The following is a 13198-nucleotide window of genomic DNA, read 5'->3' as shown; positions in this document are numbered from 1 at the left end:
ACCAAGGTTTTGTGCCTGACCGTTCTCGTGGACCAGCTAAATCAGCAACATCATGCTGGTCAACCAACTTGACCATGTTGGTTGTTTTTAAGCTGATTTACAATTATGTGTCTAAAATTCATTTGCACTATTTTTCATTTACTTTGTTTATAATGCAATGTTGTAGTTTTACAACTAGCTACATCCGACATTGCTGATCTCACATCACATCAAATTAGCCCCTTTGTGCTTTTGCACATTGATTTCTTTCCTTAAAAGTCTTCCTTTTTTTCAAAAACAAACATTGGATCAACTTTTGGGTCAATACTTTCTAATTCAATAGTTTAAATAGTCTTATTCCTTTATTTACAGCATTTCACTTCCAGAGCTGTCAAATAATTGTTTTAAATACAACATCTTTTTTCTAGAGTAATTATATTTAATTTACATACAGAATGTTCAAATATGTGGAATAATATTTTGTGCAATATTATTGTGTCTGTATCAACCAGATCTATCACTCCATTGGTTCATTCACAGTAACAAGCCTTTCTGTACAGTATGATAATTCTGTAGAGCATGATTGTGTTATAAAGCGTCAACCCGCTGCATATCCACACAATTACGTTCCATGACGTCCTCTCACGTCCACCAGTTTCACAACCATATCAGAAATAGCAAAATCTGGACCTATGTTCTGAAATTGCAACAGGTACAAGCAGAAACTGATTCGTTGCAATGTGAGCGCCGTTTGTCTCTGTTCGTTGAGAAGTACACGTCAGCAGCCAAGTTACACGTAAGGACAACCTACTTGATATACTATCGTTTTCCTCTTCCTGGTTTTACGCTTGTTGGACTTGACTCTTTCGTAGTGGTAAGTAGTTTTTTTTTTTTTTTGGAAATACAGAAATTCTAGTTAACGTATGCGTATTGGCCCAACTACAATGCTTATTACTATTGGTCTTCTTATTTATTTTTTTTTGTTTTCTCACTCTCAGGTGTCAGTCCGCACGTGTAAACTGAAAAGCAAGCTGCCTTGACAGATTTGCGTGTCAGCAAAACATTTGTCGATCGCCTTGCCTTGAATACAGGAAAAAAAACCATTAAGACGGTGTTAAATCCGAAATTTAATATGAGTCCAGTCTACAGTTCCACACATTCTGCTGTTATTTTATAAACTTTTTTTTATAAAATTTTATAAACGTTAACACCTACTGTAGCGTAGTGTGTTTCTCACCCTGGCAAAATGAGACTGCGACTTCTGAGGAAAAATGCCACTGTTCTTCTAGTAATCTCAGTTGTTCTGTTTATATTGTTTTATTCCAAACTTGTGGTTACAAATGTAAATCCTGTTGGAGATATTTTACCGCATGGAGGAACACAAGCCGTTGTCATAAATACGTTTCAGTACGGGACTGTCTTAAATATGAGGAAGTCGGTGTACGACAGCAACTATAGGCAGTTCATTCAGAATGCAGATACCTTTCCAGACGAGCCGGGAGTTGTGATTGTTGTACAGGTTCATAACAGACCTGCTTACCTAAAAATGCTAATACAGTCCCTGGAAAAAGCAGTTGATATACACAAATTCTTTGTGATTTTTAGTCATGATTATTTCTCAGAGGATATTGATAAACTGGTCAAGGGGATAACATTTTGCAAAGTACTTCAGATACATTTCCCATACAGCAAGCAACTCTATCCCAATGAATTTCCAGGGCATGATCCGCAAGACTGTCCTAGGGATATATCAAAAGAGAATGCCAGAAAGACAGGATGCATCAATGCTGACCATCCTGACACATATGGTCATTATAGGGAGGCCTCCATCACCCAAACCAAGCACCACTGGTGGTGGAAGCTTCATTTTGTTTTTGAGCGGGTGAATGTGCTTCAGGGATTCAAAGACTTTGCAATATTCATTGAGGAAGACAACTACATACTCCCTGATTTTTATCAGTTCTACAAATCTATGACCAGGCTTAGGAATACTCACTGTGCAGACTGTGATGTCCTCACTCTAGGAAATCATGATGCCATCTCTCGTTTTGTAGAACTATCTTCCAGAACTAAAACTTCAAGTTGGCTCTCCTCCAAGCACAACATTGGCTTGGGTATTTCCAGGGAACTTTATTACAAGTTAATGGGCTGTAATAATGAGTTCTGCACCTATGATGATTATAACTGGGACTGGACCCTACAAAACCTTTCTGGTACTTGTATACAAAAACCTCTGAAAGTTCTTGTAGCCTGTGGTACCCGTGTTCTCCACACAGGCAACTGTGGTCTACATCAAAAGGAGGCTTGCCACCCAGAGGTGGCCCAGAAAAAAATAGAAACAGATCTTAGGGAAGTCACACCTGCGCTCTTCCCAAAGACTCTAACCCTGACTGACCATGAACCAGTGGAGCATAAGCCCCATATAAAAAATGGAGGGTGGGGAGATCTACGTGACCACTCCCTATGCATTAACTATGCTGCACGACTCTAAAACAAGTGTTTTACTTTGTGTGTAGATGGAATGTGAAAAGTTTAAATATCAGGGTAACTATGTAAATCATCTGCATGTATGATATCAAAGCACTGTCATTTCTAATGGTAATTACAGTTGTTACAGTACCCTGGATAGTCATTTTTTGCAATAATGTCAAGTAATCCAATCCATCCTTGTTTAAAAAAAAAACCAAACAGTTCTTTTACTGAAGAATTTTTCAACTATACGTCTTGCCTTAGACATAAGTGTGTTTCATTATATGTTGTTTAGGTATAAACAGGTATACACAGTTATTTACACTGGAAGTAATCTACATCATAACATTTGCATTTGTGCTGGTGTGTTTGTTTTGTTTTTGTTTTACTGTTCAAAGTGCATTGCCCAGCCTTTTTTTATGAGTGCCATGGTTCTGTTCATTTGCTTTTAAAAGAAAAAAAAACATTTTACACTAAGGTCTGTGCCATTATTGTTTTCATGTTTTTATCTGAGACTATTTCTCTAAGACAGATGTAGCATTCCAAAACATACTTTTGTTGAAGACACAAGTGACCATACACTGTCCTACTGTAGTTTTTAATAGGTTGATTGTTTTATTTTAGTGTTGTGTTAAAGTAATTTAATGTATGGAAATATCATTTTTCTACTTAACATTCTAATCAATATTGATATTCTAGATACTAAATATTTTGTCCTACTGTGCTCAGGCAGTCAGGTATGTTGTTGGAGTATACTGTATCAATCAGTACATCTGCTCTGGTGAGAAATCTAGCTATTGTTGATTACGCAGATTTATTTTTCTTTATTTTTTTATAATTGTGAAACCACTAAAATTAGTTGTGTGATCATTAGTTTATTTTCCTTTAATGTTGTAATATTACATACATTACAAATGTGTACATTACACTGAATGTATTACAGTGTTGCACAAAATAAGAAAAAAGTTTTCTTTACAGGACTCATGCATGCATAATTATGTGATGTACTGTGAATGTAAACTCATCAGGGCAACCTGCCAGTCAGATTTTCTATTGATTTTCTATTGATTGGTAAGTGTTATCTTTACAAAACTAGACCTTTTAGATTTTTCATAGTTTTTGCTTGACAGGAAAAGTACATGTTCTCTTAAATCCTGTTTCCATTCAACTTTTGTTAAAGAACTGTAATGTTCAAAGTAACTGTCCGGTATATGATATTTGGTTTTATGTATGTTCTGATTTAGGTGATTGTCTTTGTTATTGAAAATACTGATTACATCATTAAAAGCCATTTTCAAGAGATTGATTACAGTTTTCCTTAAATATTTATATTGTAGTGACCTATAAACAATGCTAAGTTTTTTTTGTCTTTTTGAGGCACTAAAACATTTGCTGGATAAGTTAAATAAATAATTTTCTCTCATAGTTAAAGTCTGTGCAATAATTTTTAATAGATTTTCTTTCTTCATACTTTTATTAGTTGTTAATTTAGTGATTTAATTGTTTCTAAAAGTACATCCTGAAATATCTATTTTAACTTATTAGTTTCTCTTAACTACTGGTTTTAGTCTATTACAGGTTTTGTATGCTTTTCAGGATTTGTTTACTTTGTATGTACTTACTGGATACTTTCATCAAACTAAAACTGGAAGTTAGGCGGTACTGTATATGATTTTTCATTTCCCTCAGTTTCAAAATGGATTGCTTTTCACCTCTGTGGCATTCTTCTTGGTTTATTCATAAACCAGTTATTTACATAAAACAATTACATAACCAGTCTTTACAGACTACAAGTAGACATTCTGAGCTATTATTTATTTAAATCAGTTAGGGTACTTCTGGGTAACAAGAAACACCCATTCATCACATGCTCCAACATTTTGCTTGCTCGCATTTTTACTTGGGTGGGTTCAAACAAGATCAAGAAAAAAATTGAATTTATTGTCTCATATCTGTGAATTGAGTTCAAATCCAACTATGTACAGCAAACAAATTTCCAGCCAACATGCTCATGTGGGGGCACATGGGTGGAATGGTGTGGGATTGGTGGGTTCCATATGGTCATGGACTCTAAATACATATGTTTTAGGCTTTGTCTTCCAGAAATAAGGGGCAGTATAATTTCAGCAGATGTCAAAATGGCATTGCCAAAATTCTACTTCCCCCACAAAATCACTCTGTAGAAGCTACAGTGACACTAATCTGAAGGTAATATCTACACATCAAGACATGTGACAAACTGTCACTAACAAACATTTATTCCCCTTTTTCGTTCATTTGCTTTCTGCTGGTCAGGTTTTGCCATAATAAAATATGTGCACACTGGACTTATAATTCAGTTCTTGTTTACAGTTGAATTATTTCTCTTCAAAAGACGTAAAAAATGTCATAATGCAAACTGTAGGGTAACTGCAGTGTCATTTAAGGTATGCTGGAAAAGTCTAATAATAAGCTGGCGAAAACAGAGCCAACTTCAGCCTCTTAAAAAGAGAAACAGGGTAACACCTAACTGGCGCTCTCGGTTAAAATCAATGGCCGATTCTCAATTTGGGTTCTTGTCTGTACTTGTGTGCCTGTGGACTTGTAAAACACCATTATTTACAGCCCATGTACTGTTCTATTAAAAAGTTCACATCTAGCCAAATACTGCTTTACAATGTCATTATCAGCCCTACATCCCTCAGTCTGTCTCAAAATGCATGTAAAAATCACGCAAATCACGACTGCATTTTCACTTCCAAGGTTCCAGCTCAGTCAAACAGGTTTCACAGCTGTACAGCTCAGCCAGCCAATCAGGTTCCACAACCTTCCACCTCAGTCAGTCAATCAGGTTTTACAGCCTTCACAGAATTCTTGGTCTTATAAACTGCTGACACGAGCGCTGTTATTGCCACACTGGGAGCCGTGGCAGCACAGCTCTCTGTGCCTCGACCTGAGGGAGAAAAACTATCCAAACTTAAATTGTGTGGGCTCAAACGTTAGGTGTATTCTTGTCTGTACTTGTGTTCCTGTGGACATGTGAAACATCATCACTTGTACTGTTTCATTTTAAAGTTCACATCTAGCCAAGTACAGTCTGAATGCCTGGCTGTGTTCTTGTTTTGAGAAATTTCAGAATATATTATCAATTAATTTCTAACTCTAATCTACAAACAAGCATGATATTTGAACCAGGTCGGTAGGGTCTAAAGTTTTGATTATGCAGCACTGTTCATTATGAATGAATGCATTTTTATTTGGGTTTGAACTAAAGTAAAATTGGACAAAAATGTTCTAATTAATTTAAATCTAGACTAGTTATGTTTATTAATTGCAAACCAACGTAATGCACACTGTAATAATTATTTTACACACACACACACACACACACACACACACACACACACACACTAAGCTAGACATGGACGGGTGAACACTCGCAGGGACGGTGCGATGCATGATAACGTTTTATTAAAATTAACAAGGGGAAAACACAAGAGTGCAGCAATAACAGAGAGGGATAAACAAGACAAACGTGACAAACTAATGCGGGCAAAACCTGAAGGCCACCTGAGGCTGGTAGGCAGCCAGGGAGCAAAGCGAGGCTGAACCACCCTAACGGAGGGGGGAAGCCAGATACAGGAACCCAAACCGCGCTCGTCAGGCGCTGATAAACTTACGTGACTAGAGTGCAAAGGAACCGGACGCCGAATCTCACTGGCGACCAACCAGTGAACCAGACAGCGAACTCCTTCTGAACGTGAAACAGCTCCGATAGAGCATACACTACCGAAACCCGTAGACTCTCCTAGAAGTCTCATGAACGTGAGGCCAACATAACGCTCGGCGTCGCAAGAGTAATTCTCAGACCTAGGCGTTTGCTCCCCTTTTGTACCCCAGCTCTCAGGTGACCCAAATCAGAACAAACATGGCGCAGTCTGTAAGCGGGTGTCAACATAAAAGTCCTTGAACATGAAGCCTGTGGTCCGCGGCTCGGGACCGCCCTCGGGGTGGGCGCGGCGACGCGGACCTGACATATATATATATATATATATATATATATATATAATTACACATATACCTCTGTATATGACTTGAAACATCATTATAATACAGTACCACCTAATGTCAAGTTTAACTCTTTTCTGTAGTGTTCACTTTGGTAGAAAAATACCAGTACAGCATTTTTGGTGATTTTGCACCTTACATTTCTCAATTTATACTTTAATTATGCCATTTTACATACCTCACTGTGAGTTGAAAAATGAGAGTTGGGCGGTGAGGGCTCAGATGGCGATGCCAAATCTGATCTCCTTAATATGGACAAAATAGAGGAGGACAAGAAAGATGACCCCACCTTCCCTGCCCAACAGCCCAGACCCCCCAGCTCTCAGGCTGACAGCTACCTTTTATGAGGTGTGTATATGGGCTATCACCAAACTGCCCATACCATGGCCTGCTGCACTGAACGAAGGAGGGGTCAGAGAGGGACCTTTATGATGAAAGGCTTCCCCCAGCTCAAACCCCCACAAGACAGTTTCTACCTGCAGTCCCAGGCTGCATGAAGCAGAGGTCGCTACTGGTCTAGCCCCTTTAAGAGCAAGTTTCCCACCAAGTGCTGTTCTAATTTGGAAATTGATGGGATGATGGAGCTGGGGCTGACCGGACCCCCAGCAATTGAGTCTTCAGTGGCCTACAACCTCTACCCAAACGCTGCGCCATATCTGCCTCCTCAAACCTTTCCCTACACGGTAAATTGAATCACCTAACAGCGTCAATTTATCAGCGCATGTACAAGTATGCTGCTCAGTCAGTGTGCTCTCTGAATACTGTCACTTTCCTGTCAGAATATCAGACAGACATCCTGGAGGAAATAGGGAAGTATTCAGGGACACCGAACCCTGCTCTCTGGGATGAAATATGTGTGGTGAAACCTACTTCTTCATTCATCCCCAGGCTGGGACAGGGCTGTACACGTCATGGGCCTAGTTGTGTCAGGTGAGCGAGCCCTCTGGCTAAACCTGTCAGGCCCCACTAAGGGCAGAACCCAAAAGCCGGCTGCAGGGGCGAGCGAAACCACGGACCGCGGAGGAAACACAGAAAATTGAGGTCAGTGCGCTCCCTACACTGCAAAATAAAATCAAACCAGGATTTACCCTGTCTGTGGCCCCTATAGGATGCTCACACTTCCTCTTTGAGTCAAGATCGCTGTCCCTATGCAGAAACAACCTGCGACACCGGTATAGAAGGCCCCACACACAGAACATTTCTCAGAGTGGCATTCAAGGGCAAAGCCTATGAATACAAATCCCTTTCGGGTTATCTTTGGCACCACGATTATTCAACAAGTGTGTGGATGCAACGCTTGCCCCGCTAAGGAACAATGGGATCCGAATATTTTCTTACTTGGACGACTAGCTAATTTGCTCCCGCACAAGGGAACAGACTGTCAGAGATTCCAATATAGTGTTAAGTTACCTAAGGAATCTAGGGTTCAAAATAAATTTGTCACCCTCACAGTACACAGATTACTTGGGTCTCACTCTTAAACGCTCTCTCCTTTTGGGTCCGGCTGTTGGAGAGCAGAGTAACTTCATTTGTACAGTGTCTAGCCCACTTTCAACTGGGAAAAGTGGCTTTGTTCATACATAATGGGGCTCATGGCTTCAGCTATTTCAGTGGTGTAATGGGGTCTTCTCATGATGAGAGATTTTCAACGTCACTGCGCCTGTGCAACCAAAGTGACAGCAGCTTGTATGATTGCACTCTGTCATTGGAGAACCCCTTGACAACAGGGGTTCCTGAACAGTTTACTGAACAGTATGGCGGATCTTCTATCAAAGGGAACCCCTCTGTATGGAGACTGGAGACTTCACCCGCAGGTGGTGACTCGATTGTGGCAGAGATTTGGACAGGCTGCCGTAGATCTTTTCGCCTCGTGGGAATACAATGTCCTTTGTATTTTTCCCTGCTGGATGAAAATGCACTTGGGTGTGGATGCTCTAGCCTACTCATGGCCAAACGTCCTTCTCTATGCATTTCCACCCATAAGCCTGATCTCTCCCACACTGACGAGTGAGGGAGTGGTGTTTCTCTCTAATTCTAATAGCCCCAACCAGAAATGATCTCTAGGCCTGGCCCATGATAGGTGGAACCTGAACACGGCAGGCCTGCCACCTGCTGTCAGTGATATGATACAAAGCACCAAAGGCCATCTCTACTCTCACATTATATGGGTATAAATGGCAAGTTTTTTAGAACTGGTGCACTCTCCGAAGTATCACTTCTTTTCAGTGCTTGTCTCAAAGCAACTTGGCTTGTCATGTGGGTTTTGGGGATAAGCCTGCAGGGCAACATGCCTTAGTCTGTGTTTTCATGAGATGGGCAGGTCATAACCGGCCTGTCTCCAGGCCTTTGGTACCATTGTGGGACCTGTCCTTGTGGGACCTGTCTTGTGCTTGAGGCTCTTTGTGGTCACCCCTTTGCACGGTCCTACAGGCTGAATGTTTCAGAATGTTTCATCCTTTGCACATGCGGTGCTGGAGGCTGGTGTGTCTGACTCATTCTGAGGGGACACTAACCTAGATCCTTTTACATTGTCTAGTAGTATTATTATATTATAGTAGCCTAGTATAGGTCTATATCTCCAATAGTGAAACACAGAAGAAGTTAGACAGCCCACCCTCTTACGATACAGCAGAATAGCGTTATAAAATCTGGTAGAAAATATAAAAAATGGGCACAATAGGAATTGGACATCGGAAATGGACAGACAGTTTAAAGGAGAAAAAATAGATGAAAAATGGACTGTTTTGTCATTGAAAAACATAAGAATGGGAAGAGCTACGTATTATACTGCAACCAACCAGTAGAGGCGCTAGACCTGTAACTGCTTGACCTTTTTTTAATTTAGAGACAATACGCTGTCCATGTTTTACAGTTATTGGTTCAAATAAAATTTAGTCGAGGAGTTAACTCCTTCACTTCCATCGACAAGAGTCGGGAACTGGAGCCGATACTACTTGTGAAAGCTGTTATAGAACACTGATGTAATTTTCGGCGTGACCACAAGAGGTCACAAAGAATTTACCATTTGAATGTAACAGTGAGTCGTTTTGCCAGTCGACTTTAGTTGGTCGTTCTTCTCTAGAGACCAGTCAGTCATTTTAGTTTTGAAAAGAATGAGTTCTTCTTCTACACTGACAAACTGCTGAAAGAGTGCTGTGATATAAAGCAATGAGAGAAAATCACACCTTTCTGACCAGATAAGGGTGAGATGATGCAGACACAAAAGAGTCAAGAGATCACAAGAGATCTGTATGTGTGACAATAATTTAATCAAAATCAGAAAATTTTAGAATTATTAATCAAAAGCCATATTTCACAATCAAAAGACAATGGCCTCTTACTCTTGTTTCAAACTAAATTTAACTAATGTCTAAGAGAGGTGTGGTTTTAAGAGAAGAGCTCATTGCTTTACCTAAGCAACAGACAACAGAGAAGTAATATATAAAACACCACCACTTTGCAATACTTATTCCAAATCAGTTGGAGAGTGAACCTAAAAACAACGTAACAACATACGGATGTAATACATGTAAAGTCATGTAAAAATACATGTAAAGTGTATTTATTAAATATATTTCATTTTTTCTTTATGTTCTTTTTTGTGTGTAGAATACATTTTGGAATTATAAAATATATGATTTTGATGCCAATTTATTTTTTTATTTTTAATTACAATCCCCTTTAGAAATGGTTTGCATGGACGTCTGGTTGGCAGAGGACTTAGTGACAAAGATTCAAGGGTAGTTAGCGTTACTCCTAGTTGAACTACAGCTGAACTTAAAACTAGAGTAGGCCGAACTGAGCAGTAAACTGGTTAATTCAAAATATGACACAGAAGACTGCACACCAGGGGCGGATCTAGAAAAATATTTATGGGGAGGCGAGAGGGAGGCATTAATTTTTGATGAATGATGAATTTAATCACAGTTTGAGACTATAAAAGGACACAGGATGGCATATATAAACTCAAATGTAATCTCATGCAATCAATGTGTTGCATTTCAGGTTTCATATGAAACAGTTCATATTAGGAATAACCATGCAATGTGATCCTACCTAATAGTAGATAGAAGTATGGTAACACTACTGTTGGTGGGCATTATCAAGGGAAAGGCTTTAAGGTAAGTCAGTGGCAGATATGTGAGAGGGAAAGCGGACAGTTTTTGACCATCAGAGTGGCAGAGCACTCAGACAAGGTACCGGACATTGCTTTTATTATTTACTCAGAACACACATTCTCCCCATTTGTCCCTCAGTAGCCTAAACTGATTTATACTGTATATACAAAAGAAGAGGCATTAAAAACCACAACAATAACAACCATAACTTTGTCCCTCTCTTCTTTCTCTCCTTCCACCAGGGGGCGGTGTGCGGGCGCAGCACTCAGCGCTTACCTCCGCTCTCTATAGTGCAGACATACTCAGAGGGTCACAAGAGAACGCGTAGTACGGCTGCTAATATCAGCGATTTTGTCAGCAAACAATGCTTTACAGACCAAAGGAGCACCGCTTCTCTCCCTCATTCCACACGTCATTTCCAGTTCTCCTGCAGTGTGAGCGTTAAAGGAATAGGCACCAAATAATCTTATATCTGAGCCTTTTCTACCAAGAGCATAATTTGTAAATTTTGTCAGTAATCTCAAGACTCACCATGATGACTGATCACCTGTGGTGTGCCTAGACAGCACATACCCGGTCCTCAACCGAGACGAGCTGACATACCTCCTTTTTGTTTTCTTACAGTTCTTGTAGCTGTAATCTTCTTTTAAAAGACCTCTAGGAATTTATCTTCTAAGCACAGGCTGTTTAAGGTTTTAAACAAACTATGATGTTTCGGTCAGGGCACTGTTAGGCCCAAAGCTTCAGTTTCTGCTATATTTGAGATTGTTATCCTGTTAAAGAAACCATCCTCTTTTAGCTTCAGCCTTTTGCATTAAGGATTTGCTGGTATTTTGTGAAATCCATTCTTCCCTCAAGTCATGCAATACTGTCAATACCACTGGTGGCAACACAACCTAAACATGAAAGACCACACCTATGCCTCACAGTTGGCAAGGTGTTCTTTTCATGAAATGCTGTCCACAACACTTGTTTTCAAACCTCATTTGGCTTGTCTAGATGTTTTTTAGCTTACATTAAACATTATGTTTTGTCACGGTTTTCTTTCTAACACTTTACATGAAGATTATATTATATTATATTATATTATGAAGATTATAAGAAGCAGTGCACATTATAACAGTGTACCACCCTTTCATGCAGGTTCTTGGCTTATAGCACTGCCCTGCCTTGTGGGCATTGGTGACATTCATTTTCCGATTGTGGGTCTAATAGGAGCCCCATTGACTAAAAAAAATTGTATAAATACGTATATTTTGAAGTAAATACTTACATAATAATAACTACATAAAAGTATGCACACTTTCACATTTAGCAGTTCAGTGTAGCACACGTCTGTGAAAAACACATTTGCAAGTAAACAATTTATACAGACAAATGTAAGAAAAAACAGAGGAGGGTCTGAAATAATCTGAAATCAAGTTGGGCCAGAGCAGTTGAACTATGTTTAACAGAAAAGGAATAATTAATATGGTTCTGCACACAATTATCCTAATTATAGCATACAAGTAACTCTTGTAAGCTCTTTTGGTTCAAACAACATAAACATTAGATTATATTTTTATGCTTATTTTCACAGATTTTACATTTCTGCTATTACGCATCCTTCATTCTATTACATTTAACAGTAAAATGTACAGGGGGAAAAATGTAGGCACTTCAGACAACATTTGTATTTGTAGCGTGTATGTGTGGGTTGATTTTGTAAAAATATTATTCTTGCTCAAATTTTAATCCTGTGCATATTCAGTCTGCACATCTTACTCCACCTGTACATGAAAAACATGTAGCCTTACTGTAAGTGCTAAAACTAGATAAAGATATTGCTGGTTTTGTATGTACCCATGGTTATGTGAATAGTGGATGGCCCCAAGGCCAATGCTAACAGTGGATGTATCTCTGCCAAGCCACAGCAAACAGAGAGTACATGCCAGCAAAGTCAGTCACATGACACAGCTGAAGATAAAAGATAAAGCTTTTTGGTAAAGTACATCATTGTACATCATTTACAGAAAAGAAATGAGGCATTTAAGACAAAAAACACTGTCCCTACCATGCAACATTGTGATGGTTCAAAAATGTTTTGGGTTGTTTTGATGCTTCTGGCACTGGATACCTAGACTGTGTGCATGGCATTATGAAATCTGAAAACTATGAAATTTTTGAGCCCAATGTAGGGCCAAGAAAAGCCAATGATGTGAGCATGATGTGTGAAAGCCAATAACAGAGCCCACTGTATGATGATCATACAGCATAGCCAGTTAGTGGTCCTCAACAGTGTGCATAAACAGCCAGACAACGGTGAGTTAGTGCACAGAGCACCAGGGCATGAGTGCTGAATATGGTGCCCATAACGATCACTAACACCACACATCACCGCAAAGTTTTATTATCTGGAAGACTGCCATGGAAATTAATTTTGTATATACTTTTTTTTGTCCTAACGCCACAAAAGTAATATATGACATTAAACCAGAATAGGAATTGTCAGTTAATTTAACTGCATCATTCTTTACAAATGGAAGATCTGTGTTAATGCTAGCATCCTCCTCTGCATCTCTCTCTCTCTGCAAGCACTAGCCTGA

The 13198-nt window shown here is 39.3% G+C and overlaps 1 protein-coding gene across 1 annotated transcript; it reads left to right on the top strand.

The window, feature by feature from the left end:
• Positions 1-812: 812 nt before the first annotated feature.
• LOC140575715 (alpha-1,6-mannosyl-glycoprotein 2-beta-N-acetylglucosaminyltransferase) lies at positions 813-2925 on the top strand. Its single transcript, XM_072695954.1, has 2 exons — positions 813-853; positions 978-2925. Exon 2 carries the CDS (start codon positions 1226-1228, stop codon positions 2468-2470), a length of 1245 nt encoding a protein of 414 aa, XP_072552055.1. The 5' UTR covers positions 813-853; positions 978-1225; the 3' UTR covers positions 2471-2925.
• The last annotated feature ends 10273 nt before the right edge of the window (positions 2926-13198 follow it).

This window comes from Salminus brasiliensis, chromosome 1, assembly GCF_030463535.1.
Source record: "Salminus brasiliensis chromosome 1, fSalBra1.hap2, whole genome shotgun sequence".
NCBI lineage: Eukaryota > Metazoa > Chordata > Actinopteri > Characiformes > Bryconidae > Salminus > Salminus brasiliensis.
Note: the sequence above shows the minus strand (reverse complement) of the source record. Positions and strands in the feature narration are given on the sequence as shown.

Bases quoted from the DNA above. Each gene is read 5' to 3' on its own strand.
- LOC140575715 (XM_072695954.1), top strand. From the start codon at position 1,226: ATGAGACTGCGACTTCTGAGGAAAAATGCCACTGTTCTTCTAGTAATC.